Below are 27,276 nucleotides of genomic sequence, written 5' to 3' on the forward strand. Positions count from 1 at the left end.
AACATCTGTTTAACAATTATTAAAAATTAAACAACACTTGTTTCTCACCATTTTTGATCTTCTTTTAGCCAATCATTATAAAATTATTATCCTACCGTATAGAGTTTACTGCGTGATGGTAAGAAGAACAACGTCACAGTTAAAAAGCGTGAAGATTTGCATCTTCTCTTTCTCTCACTCCCGCGACAGGCCGTGAGTTACGACTAATTCACGCGAGCTTCATCATGATTAAAATGACTTTCACCTACCTAAGTTAGCTAATAAAATAATAATATAAATAGTAAATGCTGCTCATTCAATATCTCAATGAAATCGTATTATAATAACAACTGAATGTGTCAACTGAAACTGAATTTTCTAAAATCCATTTTACTATTAACTGTTATACTTTACCAAACAGAACCATTTTTCACAATCACTTTGTAGATATGGTGTAAATGTTTAAGAGTGTATTGAACTGACGTAAATTAAATATGAAAAAAAACATTTATCCATACAACCATAGTTCGCATTACAATAAAAAAAACATTTCTTTAACAGATCATCCACGCTTTTATTGTTAATATAAAAAAATACAAATCACAATCATTAAATACATCTTAATGAGTTAGACATGGTATCAATTAATAATTATTTATTATTGAAGATAGAAAAAAAATCAAAGAATCTCTTCATAAAAAAGTGAGTCTGTAATCTTATAGCACCAATAAACTATATATGTATTATAAATTACAATCAATAAATCATCAACTTGTTAAATTTAATTTTTCTTATATTGGGAGCATTGTTTAATTACGATGAATGTTGTAAAACTTGAAAGAAAAAATGTTATTGATACAGGAACATAAATAATTTTAATCCAGGTTTATATATATTTTTTTTTTATAAAAGTTTATAATTTGAGTGAATGTATTATAGCCGAGGATCATAAATTTATGTTATATTTTGAGCGACAAAAACTTTCCACCCCTCTCAACCCTCTGCTTCTTTCAGGGAAGAGTGAAGGCTGCCCCCTTCCTCTAGTTTATCTACCCTGTAGGCTACCCAAAACTACCAGTCTCTCCAGCTTATCCAGTTCGAGCCTAACAATATGTCCAGAACACGTCTCAAACATAAATTGTCGAGAGCCGTTTCTTTATATCAGGGATAATCAATACCTACCGCCCACTTTTGTATCTCTGTTAGTAGTAAAATTTTCTAACCGCCCACCGGTCCCACAGTAATGGTGATTTATAAAGTATAGAGTTTCGCTATGTTTGGTTGAATAAATCTTCATAAAACAACTTACTGTTGTTAAAACTATCTTTTTATTTATACTTTGCACAGCACAAGTTGGCGCCACTTCCCTCGGTCCATCGCCAACTCCTGCGCCTCCCGTCATGTCAGACCTGCAGCACGTAGGTCGCTTTTGTAGCACCGCTGCATGGTGAGGGAGGGCCGGCCACGGCGACGGAACCCTTGAGGCTGTGCCACAAGGGTACGAAGTGCCGCACTCTGAATCGTGTCCCAGCCACGTAAATCGTCTCTGATATACGTGATGACGTCTGATGATACATTACATTTAATTATGTAATTAAATTATTAATGAGATCAAAAAGGCTGATGTCGCGAAACTAAATACTGTACATTTAATTGTCATGGGGAATTTTAACCCAATGCTTACGGGCCGCACAAAATTGTGTTTTTGCTAATTGCTTTTCAAATAGAAATTAACACGTTAATTAAAAAAATAATTAAAAGAGCCCGTAAACATTGGGTTAAGAAAACATAATGAAAAAAGCTGGAACGCCCACTAGTGGGCGGTAGGGGGCAGGTTGACTACCCTGCTTTATATGCAGTCTCTGAATGATTGACTGATTAGCCCTGTGTAATGTTCAAGAAATACAAAGCATTCGGCGCCAACACCAAATTTTGAAGGCACCAATTTCCTTCCATTCCCTCACCCTCAGGGTCTATGACCCGACACCATACAAAAATATGAAGAACACTAATGTTTGCACAAGCATTATTTTTCAAGTAATTGAAATTCCCAGATACTTCCGTATTATAATAGTGGTCAGTAAATCCGCCCATGTTCAATAATATACAAAATAAAATTTCCCACGAAACGTTCTCTTAATGAAATCGAATGCAAATTTGAAATAAATTGTTAAATATTTCCAATGGATGGATTCCGAGCGACAACTAGTTTCAAGTTATAACATCCGCTTCTGTTAAAATCGATGGCTACCGCTTAATGGAGGACTATTTATTTGTGCAATTTGCATACACAATTCCACATATTTTTCCGCTAATGGGGTCTATGATTAGACGCCGGCGCTGTTACGCCCCGAGCGATGCTCTCATCTAGAAGGAATAAAGTCTCATATTCTATAGTCGCCAGTTCAAATGATGTCAAACATAAACATAATAAGGATTATCTGATAACAGTAATAGACATAGATCACTTAGGTGCTATGGCGTAGAATACGTATTTAATATCGGTCTCATATGCGTTAGAGTTGGGGTGTTATAAAATTGTTACTTGGCAACTTTTAACAGTAACTAATTACCGGTTAGTAACAATAAGCGATATCCCGTCAAGGTCAAACGTTTTTACCAGGGCAACATGAGCTCGAAGTACAAAGCGCGCAGGGTAGAAGTAAAATAAGTCCGAATCGCATTTTAGCTTTGTGTCAACGAGATCAATCTAAAAGACTTGTGAAGATCAGTTATGATTTTTTTGCATGGATACATGCTTTGGCTTGACATCCCGGGCAGATTCGTTACGAAAAATTGCACAGGAGAAACGAAAAATAAAGTCACAAAAGCAGCGCAGCCGATAGACTCCAGTCGGCCGCGAACGACGCTTCGGGAATGACGTGTAAACCCGCGCCCCGCAATTAATTTTATTTTCTTTCGAATTTGGACAACCAGCATTCAGAGAATCAGTAGGCAAAGCATGTTCCATGTTTAATAATTTTAGCCGTCAGGGTTTAAGTATTTAAGTTAATATACTTAGGGGAGATTAATTAATTGTTATATACATAATAACTAATAGAAAAAAATCTTTTAAAAAATCCGACACCCACCGGGACTCGAATTCGCACCCACTGGGTTTTTTTTTACATTATAAAAATGTCAAAATTGTACACAATGTTGCCATTATATGAAACGTATATACAATCAAAACAAGGCGAAACCAAAAATGAAGAGAGCTGATTATGGGGAATCCGAAAAGGTTGCCGAACGTAACCTGTCACTGAATGTAACCGTCATTTTATTTTTGAACCCATAACCGTAACGCAGACTATTTCCGATTTTTTAACACTATAACATGCCACGAGACTCATTTACAGTAGTGGTAGTAGTGAAACAATCACAGAAACACCCATACATCACATAGGTATTGTTACCTCACAGGAAACTTCTATATGGAAGACCCAGTGCCTTACCCATATTCTGACTACGAAGGTCGTTTAACTGCGATCATTCGTGAAAATCATCCATTTTTAGATTCTCCATTCAATCATGTTCTTATGAAGAAACTTATAATTCGACCAGACTCTTCATTCCACACTTTTGCAAGTCGCAACTCGACTCAGTGTCGTTAAAATTTGGTGCATTGTATCGAAGATACCTACTTGTGAATTATTACAATTCAAACGAATACCAAAAGTCTATAGAAAATAGGAACTGATCCATCAGGCAAGCATCTTTTCTATACAGCTAAATTTTCTTCATTCTCCCTGCGGGGCATACTGCGCGTAGAGAATCGGTAATGCATTACCGGACTCGCCGGCTTGCATTATTACATAGTTAATTCACCACCTTGTATACTTGTATGGGATGTTCTAACTTCTTGATACCGGCAAATTCTTATGACAGCCTAATACTTTTTATTGATTGAATATAAATCTTCAGATAAACCTAACTCACTGATTTTACTCATTTTTTCTCCGAATACCTGTGCATAGTTATGGCAGCCTGTTACAAATGTTATATTCGAACTGTCTATCTCTTTCTATAAATTATATATTATAACCGAAGTCTTGTGAAATTGTTGTGTTACAACAATTGATATGGATTCCTCTAAGTTTTTATATAATTAAATTGGTAATCACAGATTAAAATATATTTTGTCCATCGGCGCATTCAAACGTGCAACATTCAGTAGGTAGCTGTTTTGATGTTTCATCAGGTCAATAAAAAATTCGAAATATTGATGGTTCAGTGTATTTTGCTGCGTATATGTTAATGATAAATGATACGGTCTGCCTTTTCATATGCAGTTATAGTTACATTTACATTTGTAAAGAGTTTTGTCTTGGTATAAGCCAACCATGTTTCGTATACTGAATGGTCTATGTATGTATTAAGGAATATATTGTTACTTTTTTTAAGCCATGTTCGATCTGAAGAAGATCATAAACATCTCCACGTGGTGGAGGATGTATTAACAGATTTTTATTTTACATAAAATGGGTGTTTAATGGGTGAAAAATGCCACTTGTTAAAAAATAATGTGTATTTACAAGAGGCAGAATTCGAACCCGGGACCCGCGACATCATAAACCGACGCGTTACCCGCTTAGCTTAAAGTAGCTTTGCATCGTGGGCAAACATAATACGACACCTTTAGAACAACATTAAGTTTTAGAAGTTATCTGGGCACTCTATCTGCAATTAATAATAATTAATGGAATTGGCTATTTCACTGTATCGTGTGAATCGGAAATATTGCTGTTTTCGACAGAATATGCTGGCGAAGACCGTGTGTTATTCCTATGAATAGATATGCAACGCAATATAACTGGAAACTCATTATTCTACTTTTTAGTTTCATTTTCATATATTTTGGTTTAGTCTATATTATAAAGAAAATTCTCACCAAAGTTGAATTCTTATATGAAAATAATGAAATCATCGCATAAATCTCTATATATTATTATACAATACAAAGTAGATTCATTGTTTAATTCAACGTTGATTTGCGATTACCAAATTTGCATGTAATTAAAGTGGGCACCTACTATTAATAACGGAACCTAAATGGTTAATTACCATTTATCATATTAAATGTACTACTACCTGTCTGTCCAGTATAAATAACGTTACTTAAGTTCTAACTGTCGTATTAAAAATTGTGCGTATTAGTTAGTAGGCACGCACTTTCTAGGCAAAGTGTTTTTAAATTGCTCACCGCGTTAATTTATGTCAGAATTGGTTTTGGTTGTCGAATGATTTTCAACGGATGCCTTCCAAGTAGATTTATATCGCTAACGATCTAGGATCAACACGCACTATTTATACAAAAAAATAAAACATTTATTAAATAATATAAGAAATCTATAATAATAATTTTGGTTATTGCAATGATTCGATTCATGTTTTGCAGTTATATAGACGCATATTATGAAGGTTCAATTTTCTTTCTTAAAGCTCTTAAAATTAGCTTTTAAAATTAAAATAAAACAATACTTTCAAACCTAACCTGCCAGTTCTCCACAGTGCAACAAATAATAATAGCATACTTATTATTGGCGACGATGCGTTTGAAACTGTGGATTCATTTGTTCATCTGGGGTCCCTTACATGACCTCCACATCCTGAAGCGGCCCCTAGGCCAGGATCTTTGACGGGCCCCCTACCTATCGCTAAGGTTAAAGTCAGTGTGATGCTCTACAGTAGCATTTTCCAAATGTTGTGAAGAGGCAAAATTGCGGGTATTTTTGAATACATCCACTTGAAATATGGAGTTATCTAGTATGGACACAATAATCAAAAATTGCATTCCACAATCACATATTTTAAAACGTTAATACTCTCCGAGTGAAATAGCGACGCAGGCAACTTTTTTCACTATAAGAGCAAATTAAAAAAAAAAAAAAAAATCTGGACGAACTGAACTGCCACGCCAGGCTCTCAGGCTAGAGCCCTGCCAACCCCCTTCATGGGGGCCATGGTCCCTTATCACAAACAATAATAAATAATATAAGCGACGAAATATATCGCTGGATTAACCTCGGCAACAGTGCTATACTATATATGGTATGGTATACAAAGGTTTCTAAAATACAAGGCACTCACCATATTATAAAAGAGTTCTTGAATGAGGCTAAGACCCGCCAAGGGTTGTACTGCCATAAATGATGATTTAAACCTAAATCTCTCATGTATTCACTAAGATTCAGCGCTTAGTTTGATTTGAATTTTTGGCAATAACGGTACACTGCCATTTTTTTTTACATTCATTAAAAAAAGCCTTCGATTGTCAGGCCTGTTTTCGAAAACACAATCGAATAAATCCAGTGAAAGAGGTTCACAGAAAAACGTAATTGAACCAAAGAGCGGGCTCTTTAGGATAGCGTATTCGGCGACATTTTTTTTTTTGTTATTTCTGTTTTAATAAAATCACGAATGAAACGATTTCAAATGAATTTGAGATGGTTTTGTAAGTGAACAATTCATTCGTATAGAAACTCTTGGATTCTAGTATCACTCACGTACTGTTTTGTGAGATTATTTGTCACATCTTTTGGATTAGAACACAAATGCGAAACCTTCGGCCCCCGAAATCTTTTGGTCCGGTCGACATACACACGCAAGCATTCATACACAGTGTAATTATTGTGAAATCATGATGCATTATTACAGTACAAGTTTAATTATTGTAACCACCAATGGGGGCGCTGCCTGTCGCCAGCACATTCAGTATAAATTATTAACGGAAGCTGCACAACATTCTCATATAAATTTGTATAAGCATATAAACATAAACAATATAAATATTATATTGATGTAATCCCTGCTAAATACTATTTAGTTTGGCCTTTGAGTCAGAGACTAATAATTTTGACCCTAGAATCAACAATAGTTACTCATCTCTGGATTAGAACATAATGAATAGTAAAGTTGAAGTTCATTGGCAGATTTGAAAGCATTGTGAATTTATATTTCAACATCGTTATAGATTATCAGGTAGAAACGTATTCAACACAACATGAATGGTCAATTTACTAGCTCGTATGGCGACAGGTATACGTTAAACACTGTCATAACCGGTAGATAAAACAACCTTCGATTAAATTATGTGAAACAATTGAATATTGAATTAATTCCGATTTTTATAACAGACAAATAATTTTGGAGGGGGGCGAAATCTTAATATATCTTGCTAAGCAATTGGCTGACCCCTTTCTTCCACGTAAAAATGGTATTGTGGTTCTACGATCTCGAAGTTGTTCTAGTGCCCATCTCGTAAGCCGTAGGCAAGAATTTATTCATTCATATGTCGCCCAAAACAATGGTTTTCTTGTTTGATCAAAGAGTGATTTGATGAATGCTGTACTGCACATTTTTCCATATCTCCAGTTCTAAAGTAAAAGATATAGTATTGTATAGGTACATGGAAAAATTAATAAAAAAAAAACTCCAAGCAATCATAGAAAATTGTATCACCACCACAGCCTTCGAGAAAATTGAATAAGGTAGGCTGATTTCCAATTGCGGTTGATGTTATAATCAAATTATTGATTACGCCAATATACATAATATAACCAGGAAAATTCAATATACCTACTCTTTAATTTATTTATTCGTGTACAAATTAGACAAGACGCAGTGTGATTTCAAATTGTTTACTTTGATATTAGACTTTACCTCTTACTGTACTGGACAGGGTAAAAGTCAAATTAACAGACTTTTAAGAGAAAAAAAATTGATGACCATTCGCTTCTTACACATTGAATAACAAGATATAGCTCATAGACGGTCGTTCTATCAACACGGCTACAGTGGATACTGTACCTATTATACATACAACTTTACAACATATAAAAAAAACATTAGCGTCGTCTCGCAGTATAATAAACATATTTACTATAGCACATTTGTTGCTTTTAAAAGTCACCGACGACTTGATTTCGGGTTTATGTCACTGGTAATTATTTATCTAAAATCATGGTCTTTCCGAGCTATTAATTAGCGTGTACTTATCCAATATTAAAATACTATTTTATTAGTTGCTAACTTCAACTTTAAGTAGGTACCTACCGTTATTTTCGATACCGAATCGTTTACTTTCTTTATAATATTTTTTGTGAGTCATCGAGTCGCAAAACCACTTAGGATATTTTTAAAACCCCTTTTTTTATAATCAACATGAAATTTCATTGCAATTGGGGTTACCTACTTGTCATCACCGTTGTATGCCAGTTAATATGACGAGAGAATAAAATTATGCATTATATATTGTCGCAGTAGATATGGAATAAAAAGTGTTTATTAAGATTTTGTTATGTGGAAAATGTCGCCAGAACGGGTTTTGTACCTCGGCGGCTCACATTATTATGAAATATTGATGCTAAAGATAAGAAAAGACGAGGCATCACAATAACATATAGGTACTACTTTCCTGCAAAGGCTAAATCGATGACCGGGAGGAACAATCACATACTCATGTCGAATTTTAAGATTTTTTTTATTGTATCTTATTATATTTTTATATTTCTAAAAAAATAATATTGCATAAATCAATGACCTATTTTGAAATGATAATTTTTAAAAATTATGGAAAGATTTCTTTGAAAAAATGTCACCAGACTGCGTCCTGAAAAACATGCATGTTTGACTAATGTGATTGTTCCCACCGTCCATCGAAATATGATCCACGTTTTGCTTCCGAAGATACCAACAAATAAATACGACCTTCATATGGCACGTGGACCCTTAAGGTTATGATAGTACGAAATCAATATCGTGATCATCTAAATGAACATTCCATAAAGCCTGTATCTACCTGCAGCGTCATATTGCGGTTAACCGCAGACGCGAGAGATTGAGTCGTTCAATATCGCAATAACAACTGTCTGAATATTTTTTTTTACCTTATTTTGGTTATTTTGCTCCAACAGATCGGCGAACTACAACAACAAGACCGGAGAATGCGACCTGACTGACATGGACCGCATCACGTTGGCCGGGACGGAGTCGTTCGAGCAAGACGAAGGTAACAAAAGGGACTTCACTAAACTTACAATATTTTTTTCAACTTTTAACAAAGCGCATTTGCTTCTGTGCGGCTTTGCAGAAAATTGCTCCAAGACGTGTCAGTCATGTATTTGACATTTCAAAATTTAAAAAAATATATATATGAGACTAATACGCATACAGAGAACAGACATAGCAAACATGTAGCCAAATCTTATGTGGGATTTTTGTAGCTAGACAATATAGTAGATTTTCCAGTGAAAAATATTAAATCCTGTGCATATTCAATACATGCATGAATATTGACATAATTATTCGTTATTGTAAGCCGTAAAACATTTGATAGAATAATTAAAATATGGTTTAATTACTAGGTGATATTATGTGAATAGGTATGTTAAATGAATGAACATATTTTTAATCACATTTGTAGAGTCAAAGGTATTGTGGTATTCCTTGAATTATTGATCGAGTCCTCTATAGCAAAATATTGAAATAAACTATTTTTTTTATTCAACGAAAAAATCACAAGATTTTAGGAATGTAACATTCTTTAGTTAGCATTCATTATTTTAAAACACATCAGAGAAATATGTAACCACTAAAAAGATCTTTTTTTAAATATATTTTCCCGAAGTGTTTTCAAATTATGTATGTTCAATAAAAAGTGTTACATTCTTTAAATCTTGTAAATTATTCATTGAATAAAACAAAATAGTTAATTATAATATTAGCAAGTGCAAGTACGTTATAACAAAAATTTGGAGATCCTGATACCGGTTAGTAATTAATGTAATTATTAATACTTTGATTTAAAATACAAAGGTAGTTGACCTTGAATAAAGTAATTTAGAAAGCACTTCAGTGATAATTGTAAAAATCACTAGTTAACTACAGGACACGCATAGATTAGCGGTTAGAGCACATAGGCGCGAATCCCAGGGGGCGCGGGTTCGAACCCAAAGATTGTTTCTAGTCGTTATATATTTTTCTGATATGTTTTCAAATTATGTATGTTTGTACTACTACATATTCAATAATAATATGATGCGTTTATTCCAGATACTGACTACCTGGAGAACAACTGCGTAGAAGAACCGACGAAACTGTGCGAATTCAAGAAAATGAACGGAAGAATTTTGAAGACAGTTGACTCCGTATACCAAGATGTCCAGACAGTTGAAGAATGCAGGGAACTTTGCCTCAATTCACCATTCAGGTAAATATCGAACATACATTATTATTACATTATGTTGACGTGTGAAGTAACACACGTTAAATCACTCGAATAGTGTGAACAACAATGTAATATATGATTTCAATTCTAATTTAATAATATTCTATAGCCAAACAGTCATGATAAGGTGCTTTAAAACACCACATTTTTGTCGATAGTAATAATTGAGAAATTGTCTTTCATATGAATTAAATAACAATTTCCTACCGGTTCAAACAATGACAGGATTGACTCGACTGACATCAGATGTTCCCTTATAACAGAGCTTGGAGACAAACATAAACAGATTAAAACTAAATAATCATTTAAATTTGTTTCGTTTAACAGATGTCATTCATACGATCATGGAGATACAGGAGAACATGTTTGCAGATTGTCTCATCATTCAAGAGCTACACTTGCTGATATTCAGGTAATAAAATACGTACTGTTATAGAATAATGATCTTTTTTATATGACAATCAAATAAGCATTTTTTAAGAAATATTGAACATATTTAAAAAGAGAGAGCCTATCAAAGTTTTTTTTATATTATAACAGTTGCTACCCATTCATATATAATATCTAATATGACAGTAAGACCAGTAGAAATTAATCATAGAATCTTGACTATTTAGAAGGAGTCTTATAAACGAGTATGACATTTGGACGGATTTAACAAATGAATGAACCATCGTTATGTTGGTAAACTGCACAGATATTAATGCCGTGAAGTTGGCATTATCTCCTAACTCAATTAATGTCACTTTTTTTATCCATTGTATTTACTCTTTTTATAACAAATTTACAGATTTTTAAATTAAATAGGCTCAACTACAGTTCGACTTCTATATCAAGTCTTTACGTCACTACGGTCGTTTCTGGAACTAAAACTTTCCCCCCACATTTACTTTCCCCGCTACTACATTCCCGTGCCCATAATTCAATGTGTGTTTGTTATCGCGTGGAGTTTTAGTATCATCAAAATGCCTCCCATTAGCGAGGAAGAGAAAGAGAAAAGGAAGGTTTTAATTTATCTCAATAATATCAGAGAGTATCTACTATGACGAGTCCATACTTAAAGACCACGTGACGTAATAGTATAAGCGCACATAAACCACGTGACGCAACAGTGTCAGAACATACAGCGATGTGGCGTAGAAAACTCTATATTGTAGGAGTTGGTTTATACATGATAAGTATATGGTTTTTTTCAACAACTTTGAGATTAATGATTGTTGTTGTTTCCTTAGGATCCCTACTTAGACGTGCCAGAAGCAGCCACCTACGAACTGTCATCCTGCTACAACGTCTCCATCGACTGCCGATCAGGAGATATGGTCGCCCGCATTCAGACCTCCAAACTCTTCGACGGAAAGATCTACGCAAAGGGAAGCCCCAACTCGTGCGTCGTGGACGTGTCACAGAGCTTGGAATTCGAACTGCACATGGGATACAACAATATCGAGTGCAATGTGAAGCAGAATGGACTTGGAAGGTGAAAAATAAATTGAATCTAACTAAACTTATTACACTTTAAAACTGACATAATCCAGCATATCGGTATTTCAAACACAACCAAACGCCAAACACCAAACTAGTTTGTTCTTTTTGAACAGATTTTTTTAGTTAAGTACGTGTAAATTGTACGTAAAATATTTCACCGTGGCACAGTTCACCGTAAGCTTTCTTATCGGAAAGAGGTGACTATAGCTGGTATACTATACGGTCTCAAATTTTATTAAATTCAATATGAACATTAATTCAATTTTCATAGCTGATTTTGGCAAAATTCATGAATTCAAGAATGATAACCTAACGTTACGTTAGGTTAGGTTAGTTAATCCAGTAATTTGTCTGCTGCTGGCTTCCTGTAAAGTGTAAACCGACAAGAACCGTGTTTTATTTAGACATGGATTTTATGTCAGTATTATACGACCCAAAGAGGTTGGACGTTCTTTAATATAAGGCCATTTATTTCGGATACAACATTTTACGGTGAAGTGTGATACGGCGTACTGCATACCTACAAGTTTCGAAAATTGACTGTCGAAAATTCCCGATGCGCAGTGTAATTTACGTTACTGCCGCGAGTATAACGCATTCGTGTGCCAGTTAAAATATATTTTGCCAGTGTGAAATAGGGTTTTGTGTTTATTGTTTAATTTCACCAACACATTTAGGGCAAAATCAGCCGCACAACGATCGAAAGATTATCGAAAAAATACCCTAACCTAACCAAGAAAATTGAAACAGACTCACATTTGGATAATTTATTTATAACTCGAGATGACAACATTTAAACAAATTAACTTTTTAATAAACCATTTCTTTTATTCAAATCAATAATTCACAAGATTTTGAGAATGTACATTCCATATATTGAACATACAAATATATTTTTTTCTGGTGGGTATATATCTGAGGTGTTTTCAAGTTATGTATGTTCAATATATGGAATGTTACATTCTCAAAATCTTGTGAATTATTCATTTGAATAAAAGAAATGGTTTATTAAAAATTGTTAGCAAGTTCAAGTAGACGTTATAACTAAAAATATTTGGCGAGAGAGCCGGGTGTCGGTTAGTAATAAAGGTAATTAATGTTCCTTGATTTAATGCACAAAAATCGATAGTCAATAATAACGCAATTTCATAAGCATTTCATGTATGACCTACTCGTTTAAATTGTCGTAATTAGATAGGAGGCTCGTAGCATAATTGGATAATCCATAGTTGGCGCGATACCAGTGGTTATACGGGGTCAAATCCTGTCGAGTTTCGTATTTTTTTCAAATATATTTTTTTTTAGTGGGTATATATATATATCTGAGGTGTTTTCAAGTTATGTATGTTCAAATTTTATTTTATTTCCATTGGGCAGCAAATTAATTTGTGACATCTCTCTCTAGATATTTAAATGACGTAGTCATCCAGCACCACGACACAATCGTCACATCATCAGATCTTGGACTCGCCGTGACCTGCCAGTATGACCTCACCAACAAGACCGTATCGAACGAAGTCGACCTTGGAATCCACGGAGACATCCAACCTGCACTGTCAGAGGAAGTCATCGTCGACTCGCCCAACGTGGCAATGAAGATCACAGATCGCGAAGGAAACGACGTTGTACCAACCGCCGAAGTCGGAGACCCCCTGGTGAGTGATCTACAACTATTATATAAATATTTCCATACGTTTGACAAATAGTCACCCGTGTGGACCATCTTATTTATTTTGCTTATCATATATGTGAATAATAAATTTAAAATACACGTCGAGACAAGGTGTTAACTATATTTATAATAAACATATATATACATATCGTCACCTTACTATTAAGACCTCGTAAGTCCGATATTATGGAAAAATTAAGTTTATTCGATAAAATTTAAACTAAAAAACATTTTAAATCATATCGAAAACCTCTGTTCTCTGGACTAGTATGCTGTCCACTTAAAGACAAATTTTAAAAAACTCGTAGGTCACGTGGTTTCAAACATGGAATTAAAACCTCGTATTTCACAACCAGATACATCGATGAGAGAGGTGTTTAAAATATTGTTTTTATTACGTTTTTTCGTTTCCCCTCAACATTCTTCTCAAACAGACTTACGAGGTTTTAATAGTAAGATGACGATATATTGTTATGATATAAATGCATTTCATTTATAACAGTGAACATTTACACTTTTTTAGAAAGACTGTTTTCACAAATTACATGAATGATAGGATGAAATATAGAAATATATATATCATTAAAACAATTTCACAATCGTATATCATAAAATATATATTAAGATAACTCGTTGCACATTTGAAATTATAGATTAAATCTATAATATGTTCGATAAATGACTCACATTTTTTTGAATTTACAAAGTAAAATTTCAATAAAGGAGTTAGAATTAAAACAACATAAAAACGAGACAACTCACATCATCACGTTTTCTTTTGTAGAAGTTTCATAAAATTGCAGATAAAAATAACAAATATAATTTACACAGGCCCTCCGTTTCGAAATCCTCGACCCCAACTCACCATTCGAAATCTTCGTCCGCGAACTGGTCGCCATGGACGGCGTCGACTCCAGCGAAATCACCCTTATCGACTCAGACGGTTGCCCAACAGACCACTTCATCATGGGACCCCTCTTCAAGTCTGCCAACACCGGAAAGGTTAGCTACCCTTTTTATATAATATTCAAGTACTTCAAAATAAACGTAAGTATTTACTGATAATTAATAGATAGCAAAAAAATGAAGTTGCGTAGTATATTTCTCACTCATTTATTGTAACAATGGCGACCTTCGTGGTACAGTACATAAGGTACTGGGGTCTCACTCGGGGGCTCCGGGTTCGATACACAATGAAGTTTTTTCAAAGCCCGGGTAGTTGTGTGATCGTTTCACTTCTACTATCGCACTACTGGCATTGAGTCTCATGGCATAGTGTAGTATTCATTATTTTTCTTAGAATTGACGATTTACGCCTCTTGAGTGTAGTATTTTTATTGTTTATAAAGAGTAACGATCTATTATTAGGTTTTGACGATTTATTATAATAATATGCTATCGACTGTATTGTTATTAATAAGATAGGATTTTTACTAATTAGGTTTTTTACTGACACTTTAACTATTCATAATTTGTTTATTGTATTTTTTGTGACCTTTGACTTGATAGGTAGGTAATGGAGTTTTTACCTACTTTATTGTATTGATTTATTATATTAGCTAGAGTTAAGAGTGTTCGTTGTCAGTGTGTGTTTACCTTTGGTGAGTGTAAACGACGCCTGAAGATGCCGAAAGGCGAAACCCGGGTCACAAAAAACGACTTAAATGGAATAGTACAGAGCTTGAATCCATTAGAATTTAAATAGAATAACGTTCAATAACTCAGATACATATATAGAAAACTAATAATATGGATCACGTATACCATAGAGATAATGTTACTAATGTCATTTTTCATTCGTAACAGATGCTCCTGTCTCACTTCGACGCATTCAAGTTCCCGTCTTCGGAAGTTGTCCAATTCCGCGCCCTGGTAACACCTTGCATGCCCACCTGCGAACCAGTTCAATGCGGTCGTACTAGCGGACCAGGAGACCTCAGATCAGTGCTCTCATACGGACGTAAGAAGAGGTAAGAAAAATATTTTATTTTTTAAATAATTCTGGCTAATCTATTTTACGTACGATTGTAAAATAATTAATCAGTCATAAATACAATTCACTGTTTTCTATCATCGCAAACACACGCAAGTGTAAACTATGCAGCTGCCGAAAGCTGCCGCAGCATACTGCGTTTTGGCGGGAAAATGATAACCGAACGCATTGACAACATAAATCCGTTTTATGAAACATACATAATTTTTTGAAAAACACATCTGAGAAAATATATAACCAATATAAAAAATCTTTTTGAAAAAAGTATGACACCCGGCAGGAATAGAACGTGCATTTCTTGGGTTTACGCCCCCGTGCGCATTGTCCACTATGCGACTAGGTGACATACTAATTACGATAAATTTTAACTATTGGTCTTTATAATACCTGCTCATCAGCGCTTTTCGAAATCAAGCTACTATTGGCAATCGGTTTTTATTTATTAAATCAAAGTAGGTAGGTACCTACCTACTACTTTAATTACTAACCGACGTCACGGATCTCTCCAATATTTTATGTTGTAACTTACTCGAACTTGCTAATAATTTTTAATTAACTATTTCTTTTATTCAACGAATAATTCACAAGATTTAAGAATGTACCATTCTAATTATTGAAATGTATGTTCAGATACAATAAGAACTAATAATTCGATACTCCTACCCTAGATAGCTACCGTAGCGACCGAAAGCAGTCTTGTGTATAGAATATATACTTTTAATTTTATTCATTGAAACAATTCTCATCATATGATTGTTTACTCTTCCATAGATCCGCGTCATCACCGCGTGAAGACATGCTCCTCGTACAAACGATCCAAATCACCGACAAATTCGGATTCGAGAAGCAGCGCAGCGGAAACCAGACAACACTGTCAACCAGCGAGACCGTCTTCTCAGCGTCAGATCTCCGAGGACCATGCCTGGGAGGAGGTGGCCTCGCGCTCGCAGCAGCAGCTTTATTACTCGCTCAGGCTGCAGTAGCGGCAGCGTGGGCGGTCGCGAGAAGACGCGCGAGAGCCTCCGCCAAGGCCGCGGACCTCGCGATGGGAGTGCCGCCATCCGTACAGTCCGCGAAGATCTACGAAGCCAGCAGTTACGGCGGACGAGCGGCGCACCATCGCCATTTTTAGTTTTACCTTTAGAATGTTGATAAGGCGCTTAATTTTAAAAAGCGCGGGATCGATATTATTTTCGTAGACTGTTCACAACAAAAAACACTGTTCTAATATAATTTTAAATTTGGTGATTGATATTTTGGCGGGAAATTGCTTCAAATCTTTTCTCTACAACTCTGCGAGGAGGCCTTTACCAGGAATATTACAATGGTCATATTTGCAAAAGTATTGAGAGCTTTTCAATAATTAAAAAAAACTATTTAAAAAAATATATATAATAAATACACCGGGTCTACACGTGTTTTTTGGGGGTACTAAAATTAAACGAACAGTGTTTTTGGTTACAAGTAAATTATCTATTGAGATAAATGTAAAATTTCTCTCAACTCAGATAAACATAGTGTATCAGGGTGTAATATGAATTTTAAGGATAACACATGATACGGAAATATAATATATGGATATAATAGTTAGCAATACAATCGAATACCAATATAATTTCAGTTGTCACTGTTTTATACTTAAAATGTTTATGCCATCTGAAGTATTTTTCTGTCATCAGTTTATCCTTAAGATCTAATATTATCCAGTACGTTGATAATTTTAAATTATCAAAATTAGTTGTGTAACGCGTTTCGTATTTAAAAAAAAAAGATTTTATTCATTTTTGGATTTCGACAAAGTATAGAAAAAATATTGTGCCTTTTAACGCGTTGAAATTACGTTATTATTTCTGCATTTGTACAAAAAGCACAAAAGAACGTTTGTTAAAAAAATAATTATTTGATCATTTTTAAAATATAATTTGATATTTATTTAAATATATAATTCGAAGGACTTATTTAAAACATACAATCAATGACTGCATTAATAATGTTGTTAAATTAGTTTTGCAAATTTTATAAATTGCGATAACTATAATTAGAATTGTCACGTTTTATTAATACTAATTTAAGGTCTCAAAAAAGATATAACGTTATTGACGAAAACATTTTTTTAAATTGCTAACGTAACAAGACTTGCTATGTTGACCTAAATTTGTGATATAATTCGAGTTATCGCGATATCAACGAGTCACCTTGCCAATATGAAAATTTCACTGTAATAACAAATTACGTATGGCATGATTTATCCCGTTGAAACGTAACTGCAAAGTCGATAATATAACTGCGATATTAATTATCATCGATCAGTATCTCATATATATACTTATCGGAGTAGTAAGGAGGTAAAGGTAAAGCGTATTTGAGTCCAATTATCACGGTCATTCATTATTAGTTATATAAGTTAGGAATTTATTTGCAAGATAAAAGCAAGTATAAACTTGTTAATGAGGTGTTTAGCATCTTCGTTATTGGTTAAAAAAAACCCAATTCTGCAATAGTATTTATCAGTTAACTATTACAAAAATTACGTATTGACGACATAAATAATCGATCAGTAAGTACTAAATAAATGGTTTAGTTTATATTAAGCGTATCGAAGTATAAAAGTATGTGCAAATGGCGGGACATTTGAAATTTATAAAATTTATTCCAGCATGTTTAATGTCAAACAATTATCATGACAGTGACAGTATTTGTAAGTAAAGATGGGTGGTAAATTATGTTGCATAGATCGTATAAATTACTTGTCAAATTGAAATTGAAAATATAGTAGGTACGTTTTTTGTCATGTTTATTACACGCTTTGTATTCTAGAATACGTTACTCGGCATGACACATTTTTTCTGATGCAGATTCTGTGACAAAATACACAATCTAAAATAGTTTTAATTTTATTTTGATTGAAACTTTTTTTCGAAAATAACGACTATTTGACACATTTCTTTCTAAAAACACTCACAAACAACTCACGTAGATGTTTACAGTTGCTCCATTTTGATTCAATCTAACATTACAATAAAGTATTCAATAAAAATAAATACGTACAAATAAAAAAGCGTCGGTCTGACACTTAGGAAGAATTCGGCGATTGAAAAATCACTTTTCATAAAAGCCACAGTACCGGATGTATCAAAGATACACTTTCATTACCTATTATTACTTATAATTTATAATAATATTTGAATAATTCCCGCAAAAAGCGACCAACTGTTATCGAACGGTAGATCCCCGTCAGCGCAAAGCCACACCGTAACCAACTGACCCGGAGAACGCCGCAAAACGGAAGTCATATCGATACATACTAGACTAGACCGTTAAGCTTATAACACCCATACCTGTACTTACTCAAAATAACAACGCGATATATCAAGCTAAATCACTATAATAATTACATCAGTTATTGAAAAGCTAACTGCTTATTGAATTTATAAGTATAATCACTTACATATTGTGATTTAGATTCGCATGAGTTACGTATAGACAGAGTAACCGTAAGTCTTATAATAACGTAATTTTGACTCTTAAGTGCTGAATTAGAAAACAGACTTGATATTCTATCATTAAAATGTTCATTTAGATTGATTGTTAAAAATTAGCGTCAAGCAATTGGTACTAATCGAAGACCTCTTTAATGATATTTTAATAATATATCACTGAAATTGAGTAGTTTCTTTATGCGGGATTATAGATATGAATCTATGTATTACGTTATTACTTTGGGTAGGCATTAAAATCATATTACAACACTTAGGTAATTTCTTTTGCAGATTTCGTTTAAATGTGTGTAGTTATGACATTTTAAATCTATGTCTTAAGCACAAAACGTATTAACAGTAAAACAAACTCAGCAAATAATAGGGTAATATTGTAATGTATAATCTTTGTATGGAAATGTGCAATTTAGATCATTGATTTTTTGATCTTTTACGAAAACTTTGAACGCAAAATTGGACTCAAATATGTTTTTAAAAAAAAGATGATAATAATATAACGAAACGTTAGTTATACGATCGATAATTTTGCATATGTCAACAAAAGACTAAACATATATATAAAATATAATGTTAAAATTAATACACAGCAATTTTTAACGCAAACTAAATATCTTGTACACAAATGGATTGAATGAGCCTACGCGGTACAAACACCGCATCGCAATAATAGTATGTAATACAATTAACATAGATTATTCAAGTACACAGTACTAAATATATATATATTAACATATCATATGTATACTAATATCGAAGTAAATATATATATTAAATATATATGATTTATTATCAGCTCGCGAATTTCACAAAACACTGCACTACGGACGGGTCTAGGACGATTTGGCGGCGGAACAACTGGACGCCACGCAATTCGAAATTAAATAGACGTTAGGTACTTATATGTACTTTTAAAAACAATATTTAATATTATTATTTATATTTAAATTATTATATTATGATTTCATAGTTGTTGAGAATTTAAATAGGCAGACGTAAATAATGATTTAATCGTGCATATTAAGTTCCAACGAAAAAAGAGTTTTTTTATTTTATATAAAGCCTTAGGCATGGTAATTCTCAATCCGCAATAAAAAAAACATTATGTTAATAGTAAAATGAATTAAAACTACTAAGAAGTATATAGAAACTAATTAAAATTCCTCATCTACGTTCTGTATACGTGTATACGATAGTGCGGCGTCCAATTGTCATGGCGTCCAGTTGTGCCATTCCCACTACGGACGCCCTTAAAAAGGACTAAGTTTGCGTGTATTTACCTTATGATTTATATTATATTATTGACAATTATTAAAATAATCGTATTTATTTTATAGCACAAAGTTTTAAAATTTTGTGTAATACTCATTTTTTTTTATAATATGTACATTTAATACGATAGGTATATCTTCTACATACGTAACAATGTACCAGAAGTAATGCTATACTTTGAATAGACGTACTTAATATTTTTTTATACATTTTCCAGTAGTAATCGCATATTGTAGTGTTAAGTAACATTTAGCAGTTAACGTAGGGTAATAAATTGTAGTTTTTAATAATTAATTATACAGTTAGAATATATTATATTATTATCTTGATATTGGAGGTCGGGATGACCACGACATTTTGAAGGTTTATTTCGATGAATGACGAAGAAAGACTGACTGGCAGAAGCTGCAAACTATTCAAAGTGTGTGCGGAGTATTGAACGACTTATAATATTAATAAAATAAGCCTTTAAAAGTTTGCTTATCCCTTCCTCCTGGACCAACTGTTAATGACGACTTGAGGTGATTCTGGTTTAAAATGCACTTGGTAATAATTAATCAATTTATTCATAACAGCACTTCGCCACATATTGATAGTATTTTCACATATAACGATCATAAAAAAATATTGATTTTGTGCAAATCTTCAAACCTCTTTTATAAACTCTTAATGTACAATTTATTAGTTTAAATTAGAATCCAAAAACATATACAAACGTCGGGTTATATTTGTGGGTAGTAGACTAGCTGAAATATCAAAATGAAACACAGCTTATTGTAGAGATAACCGATAAAAAAAAATACCCTATTTACAACAAACAAGATATAAATACATAGTATTATTTGACTTTAAAAGCTTACGCTTAGCTTTTGGCACGTCATATTAATTTCATTGTAACTATTTTTTGAACATTAAAAAAATATTTATCGATAATTAGACGGTTTTTCTTTCGACACCCACAATATTTGAAGTATATTTTTATATTGTCATTAAAATAATAGGCAGTATGTAATTATTGTCATTTATTGAATAATTTTGACATAATTAAAAATTATAAGTACCTAATTAATGCAATTACTTAAATTGATATTTTAAATTTATTTATTTTATTATAGACAAGCACATTCACTTGAAATAATTGAGAAAATTCCGTGGCATTTCGTGAAATTGAAAAAAACAACGAAAGCTTCCGGAATTTCACGAATCGCATCAGTCGTCAGTTGGTCCGCGTTTAGAAATATTTATATTAAATTATAACATTTTTTTTATAACACATTCTGTCCATAAAATATGTATTTTCTTATATAACTATAACTGATTAAAAATAACTGAATATGTGTTTTCAGTCAAAGAATGGTTAGTTTGTATACAAACTGGTGCCTTGAACACGACTTCTAATGAACTACCTAAGTATATGTATTTTTGTCAACAAGATAATTGTAACGATTTAATATTGGACGGACAATTTATCAAATAAACTTTTTCAAATAATAACGTGTTTTTTTGTGTCATATTATATATATTTTATCTCATATTATAATATATCTCAGTGGTGAAATGTAGAGGTACTCTTTTAAGATCTGGCATACGTAGTGCACACTAAATTTTGTCAGCCATACGCATTTGATTTCATTGAACTAATACAACAATTTACAGATGGTGTTATTTAGTTTTTAAAATTCCCTTAAACCCTGCAAAAACCAAACCATAATAGACAATAGTCAAAAAAATACTCGTCTATCTATAGAATAACTAAAATAATGTCATTAAATCATACATAATTTTGGATATTTTATAGATAGAATAATATTTTATATCTATTATGATTTATAATTAACTATTTCTTTTAAAAAACGAATAATTCACAAGATTTAAGAATGTAACATTCTATTTATTGAACATACATAATTTTGAAAACACTTCTGAGAAAATATATTATAACCAATAGAAAAAATCTTTTTGAAAAAAATAAGCCACCCCGGCAGGGAATCGAACCCTGTATCTCCCGGGTTTACGTCCCATCCGCGCATTACCTCTCTGCTACGCAGTGACATACTAATGACGACATAATATGAATGAAAAATTGTGCACAATTTTGTCGGATCGCTCAAATCATACTATGTTATGGTTTGGTTTAGGCTGGGTTTAATTGATTTTTAAAAACTAACCAACACCACCTGTAAATTGTAGTCTTAGTTTAATGAAAACAAATTCGTATGACTGACAAAGTTTAATTTGCACTATTTATGTCGAATCTTAACGGCCTACCTCCACGCTTCGCCACTGAATTATATCTGTCGTATAGCTGCAATTTATAATCATCAAGTCAATAAAGACACCATGAAAGTAAACGTAGGGTATCCATTAAGGCTTCCGGTCGGAGTACATGTATCCCACAATGTGAAGAAATCTCAGCAACATAACGAAACTATAAACCACAAAACCTGAAGAGGACAATCGAAATCGATTCATGCCTTTCAGATCCAGTGACTGCAGTCATATAAGATAGGATAAGTATATGCTCAGAATATCAGTCCTATGCGACATTTCTTTAACCACGGGAAAAACTCGGCATCAGAATCACCACCGCCATGCGCTACAAAGAATTTTCCAGAGTTTTTACAAGGCGATTTCATTGGCCGTGGCCGAATTCAAATTAGCAATACCCGATGCGGCTAGAAGAATAGTTTTCAATAAGGCATATTCTCTCAGCCGCCACAATTTTCATTTGACTAGCATCAAGTAGAGTAGTTTGCGTGCCAAAGTCCTTAAAGAAACCTCGATAGTAAATACGAGGTATCCATAAAGGCATCTATAAAAAAATCGAAATAGATACATATTGATTAATTTTGGAATTCAATAAAGGTATGTTGGTAATGAAATGCTTTTAAGTAGTTAACTCATTTTCGCCAAATTTGTGGCTCGACTCCCTTGACATATACGCTGACGAAATATACTATTGCAAAGGTGTAGCTGTAGATGGACGGTAGTCGTTTATTTGATATTATAATAATAGTATATGCATATATCAACTCCCTTACTTATAATAAATGGGAATCAAATAAATACCTTTCTTTATCACTGTTTGGGCTCAGTATACGACAGTTTAATAACCATTTAAAATGAAATGTTGTTTATAATGGGAACAAGTTTCGGGTTCAGTTCGATGACCTTTTCGGATGAAAGAGAAATCCCGTCGATGGCGCATATTATAGGGTTGACACCTGAGGAAGTTAAACACTTAAATATTCTTTTAGAAAGGAGATGAAATAAGGAACAGGCAGGGTAGGTTGGTTTGACTCCAAATTGATGATGATGATGACCACGTAGAGGATTGATCGGGAGAGACTTGAGTGTATTGCAATCTATTGCAGTTCGTAAATTGCCCAAATTTACGATTGTGCAAGAATACCCGAACAATAAAAATTGATATAATTTGCAAGCAATTTTTTACCGTTAGTAATTTTGATGGAGTAAAATCACGAGTATGCGTTCTGATGAATTGCGATGTTCGATCGGGCGATAACCTTACGTTTGAATCTTTGATAACTGAATGATCCTGTTGATTTCTTCTACTGAGTGTTTTATATTGATTCGATACAATAGAAAAATGCTGTTATCACTACATGAATATTTTGATAATCAAGCTTTATTGTGTAATGCATGATTCGTTTGTAAATTATAAATAATTGATTTTAATTTGAACAATTATGCAGTTTTGCGCAAGATTGATTTTCATACAAACAACTTTTGTGCATATCATAGCAAACTTAAATAGCATTATTTATTAATTTGCGATATTGTTGATTAATTGAATTATTAAATTATTTTGTTAAATTAGCTTTCTGTTGAAATTTGATTGACTCACATAAATCGCTTGTTTTGTAATTTTAACAATATTATGTTGCAAGATACATTGTAGTTATAAATTAATGGTTTCATGCCAAGTCATGCTGGATGGTAGGGTATTGACCCTACATACTATTCACAGGTGTCTACAATACTATTCATTTTTCGTTAGTTGGAGATATTATTTTTTTATTGGTAATTACAATACACCATGTCATGACAGAACTGACCTTAAAAAAGGTTTGCGTTACTCGTAGTGATGTGTAATTATTTTATTATTATAGAAACCTAGGCACAGGGTCAAGGTCCATCTTAAATATTTGCCATGTAGCTCTATAGGGGCCCGTAAACGAGCATCAAAAATTGCAGATTGCCGATACAATTGTTAAAAAATGATGCAACTATTGCCCAGTTGCTGGGCAATGTATGACCCGTCATCAGTGTCAGGCAAGTGAAGGTGATGTATTTTGTGCGTACACGTGACAACAACGGCCGGCAATGAAGTTTCTGCACCATATTTCGTCCTAAATAATCAGATAAACAAATCTAAAATAAAATAAGGATTTGGATCGGGTCCTACTTGAACAAACGTGAAACAATAAGTAATATAAACCAGATATTAGTTATTGATAATTATTTATTTAAAAACTTTACGAGAATAACAAAAATTGACTTTTGGTAGGTATTTGTTAAATACAATAATTAGTGCGAAGAAAATGATAGTAGATACAGTTATGAAGAAAGCAACACTGATTACTATTACACTGCTCGTTACTCTTCGATTTTTGCCAACTAGAGATTCATACAGGAGTTAAATGTATTTATTCAGGGTGTTAAACTCTTCGATTGCTCACATTGTTCCAGATCCAGACATTTGTGCAGTTTTGATAATTTGCCTTTTCATATTTTGATCATTATATAGTTTGGCTTCCACGTTCCATAGTTCAAGACGTAAATAAACCTCGTTAATAAGCTTCAATGCCCTGTGGTTTGTTCATTTATTCATTGTACGTACTGTGAATTGACGATTAGTAATAACACCATAGTAATATAACAACACAGGGAAAAATTATAATAATGTATTGTTGAATCAGCTGTCACTACATACAATGTTTTTATTGTTGCTAGGGGTGACGTCAAACAGAGACGAATACATGAAGCAGAGCGAGAATGAAATATATTTATCTAGCAATTATTGCCGTATTTTCTATTGCGATCAATATTACATTATGTCGACCAACCATGGCGCCAGAGAGCATAGGCAATGGATGTAAAGTTTCGGCAACGTAGACTACTATTGTCGTGTTTTGGGGAATTACTCACGGCGACACAATTGCCGTATCAAATTGCCTTAAAAAGTGGCTCGTTTACAGGCCTATTAAGGTAAGCGGCAAGTGACGACAATATCTAATCCTCACTCCCTGCAGCGTTAACTTCACTTGAAGTCCTCAGTCCCTAATGTGCTGTATGATCTTCTCGGAAATGATTTACTGGCAAAACATTCATATATGGTATAGTAAAGGTATGTTATCATATAATATGTATAATATAAACATAAAGTACCTACGACTATTTTTAATATTAATACATATTAAATTCAAGTTGACCCCTAGTTAGCAGAAGTTTGTTCCGGCCTAACCCACGAAAGTCAATGAATCAATATAGTGGAAGTAACTACTTACTATTATATTCTAATGGATTTAAATTCAAAATCAATCAATTACCTTCGGTCGATAGTATTAACCTACTATTATATTCATGCACTTACGTAGTGAAACTGAGTAAATTAGACTGAATCATTTCTAGCTTGGAGGAAATCAATTATAATGTCATTTGCACCAAATAAAACTCAAGCCCTTATCCTGAAGGGACCAGGCAAACCAGCTGTTGAGCCTATAGGCTATTATAGCCACTATGCTACGAGGTGACATACTAATTGCGACAAACTTTAACTATTGGTACTTAATACTTTGCTCATCAGCTCTCTTCCAAATGCAGCTACTAAGGCAATCGGCTTTTGTATTCTAAATCAAAGTAGATACCTACTACTTTAATTACTAGCCGACGTCACAAATCTCTCCAATATTTTTTGTTGTAACTTCTTTGATAATAATTTTAATTAACTAACTTTTATTAAAATTTTACTAAAAATTAACTAATAATTTTTATTAACAATTTCTTTTATTCAAGGAATAATTCACAAGATTTAAGAATGTACCATTTTTATCAAAAAGATTTTTGGTTATAATATAATATATTGAAGATATAGAAGAACATATTATGTTCTCAAAAGTGTCTTTTAACTACTTACATTAATATTAAAATGTAGACTAAGTTAAGTGTCGTATTTGGTTGCTGCCAACCCTACACCCAAAATGGTACGTGCACACACATTGTGTACAGAATAATCGAGGGTAACTGAGCTAGTACTTACTTACTCGACTGTGTGTCAAGTTTACGTATGAACGAGTACGCAGTGGGTAAAGAAAGCGACAATATATTTTATGTTGACATAGGTCAGTATAACGAGGACCTCATAATGTTGTAACAGTTAAAGTTTTCATTTTGTTATTATTATGAGCTTTTGCTTAAGGGTGGTTGTATCTTTTTTTTATTTTGTTGAACATTTTAATTTATTAATGTAAGCTCTATTTTTGAGGCGTACATACATATACATAGAGAGAAATATATCTGCTAGCTATTACATGGAGATATTAAGATTTTCCTTGATATAATCGTAAACTGATTGCAAGGCGTGAAAAAAATTAATATTGCGTTCTGGTTCGAGAATTATTAAAAAGTATGTACCTAATTAAGTTCATTTACTTTATATATATATTTTTTTTAAAAGTTTAATACGAATTTTGACGTGCCCTAAACCCCGTTTTCGCCGTCTTTGTCAATTTACTTTTTAACCTTTACGAGTCTTAACTTTGTCAGTTTACGAGCTGCAGTATATCGCAAACATCCTTTGAATCTCTCCCAATGAACTCTCCATCCGGTCATTATCCTATCCTCATTCACATCCCCATAGTGGTGACCCCTAAACAAAGCCTCATCACCATTGCCACAGTGGTGACCTGAGAAGATTCTTTTATTATATTTGATGTGTTTTGTTACGTAACGGAGTGACCGAAATCAAAATTCCGACGTTTCCCACGATAAGTAGGTACACCTTTAACCCGCGAATCGTTTTTCAAAATTATACTTTACGATGCCCACTACTTCCGGAAACGAGCCACCAACACCCGGACAGTATCCAGAGGAATACACCACCACCGGACATGGGACATCAGTATCTACG

General features: G+C 33.3%; 2 protein-coding genes across 3 annotated transcripts in view; one reads left to right on the top strand and one right to left on the bottom strand.

The window, feature by feature from the left end:
• Nucleotides 1-16,722, top strand: part of neo (ZP and PAN domain-containing protein neyo) — a 340,024-nt gene extending 323,302 nt beyond the window's left edge. Inside the window, exons 7-14 of the mRNA XM_085945235.1 lie at nt 8,895-8,989; nt 10,033-10,189; nt 10,535-10,619; nt 11,440-11,684; nt 13,098-13,347; nt 14,196-14,366; nt 15,171-15,334; nt 16,129-16,722. Of these exons, the coding sequence (XP_085801361.1) occupies nt 8,895-8,989; nt 10,033-10,189; nt 10,535-10,619; nt 11,440-11,684; nt 13,098-13,347; nt 14,196-14,366; nt 15,171-15,334; nt 16,129-16,489 (1,528 nt within the window). The 3' untranslated portion in view covers nt 16,490-16,722. The remainder of the gene's footprint in view (nt 1-8,894; nt 8,990-10,032; nt 10,190-10,534; nt 10,620-11,439; nt 11,685-13,097; nt 13,348-14,195; nt 14,367-15,170; nt 15,335-16,128) is intronic.
• Nucleotides 1-27,276, bottom strand: part of LOC147073140 (autophagy-related protein 16-1-like) — a 509,506-nt gene that overhangs the window by 416,854 nt on the left and 65,376 nt on the right. The gene's annotated exons all lie outside the window — the stretch shown is intronic.

This window comes from Rhyacophila brunnea, unplaced genomic scaffold (assembly GCF_057557595.1).
Source record: "Rhyacophila brunnea isolate RB1 unplaced genomic scaffold, BYU_Rbru_1.0 scaffold_18, whole genome shotgun sequence".
Classification (NCBI taxonomy): Eukaryota; Metazoa; Arthropoda; class Insecta; order Trichoptera; family Rhyacophilidae; genus Rhyacophila; species Rhyacophila brunnea.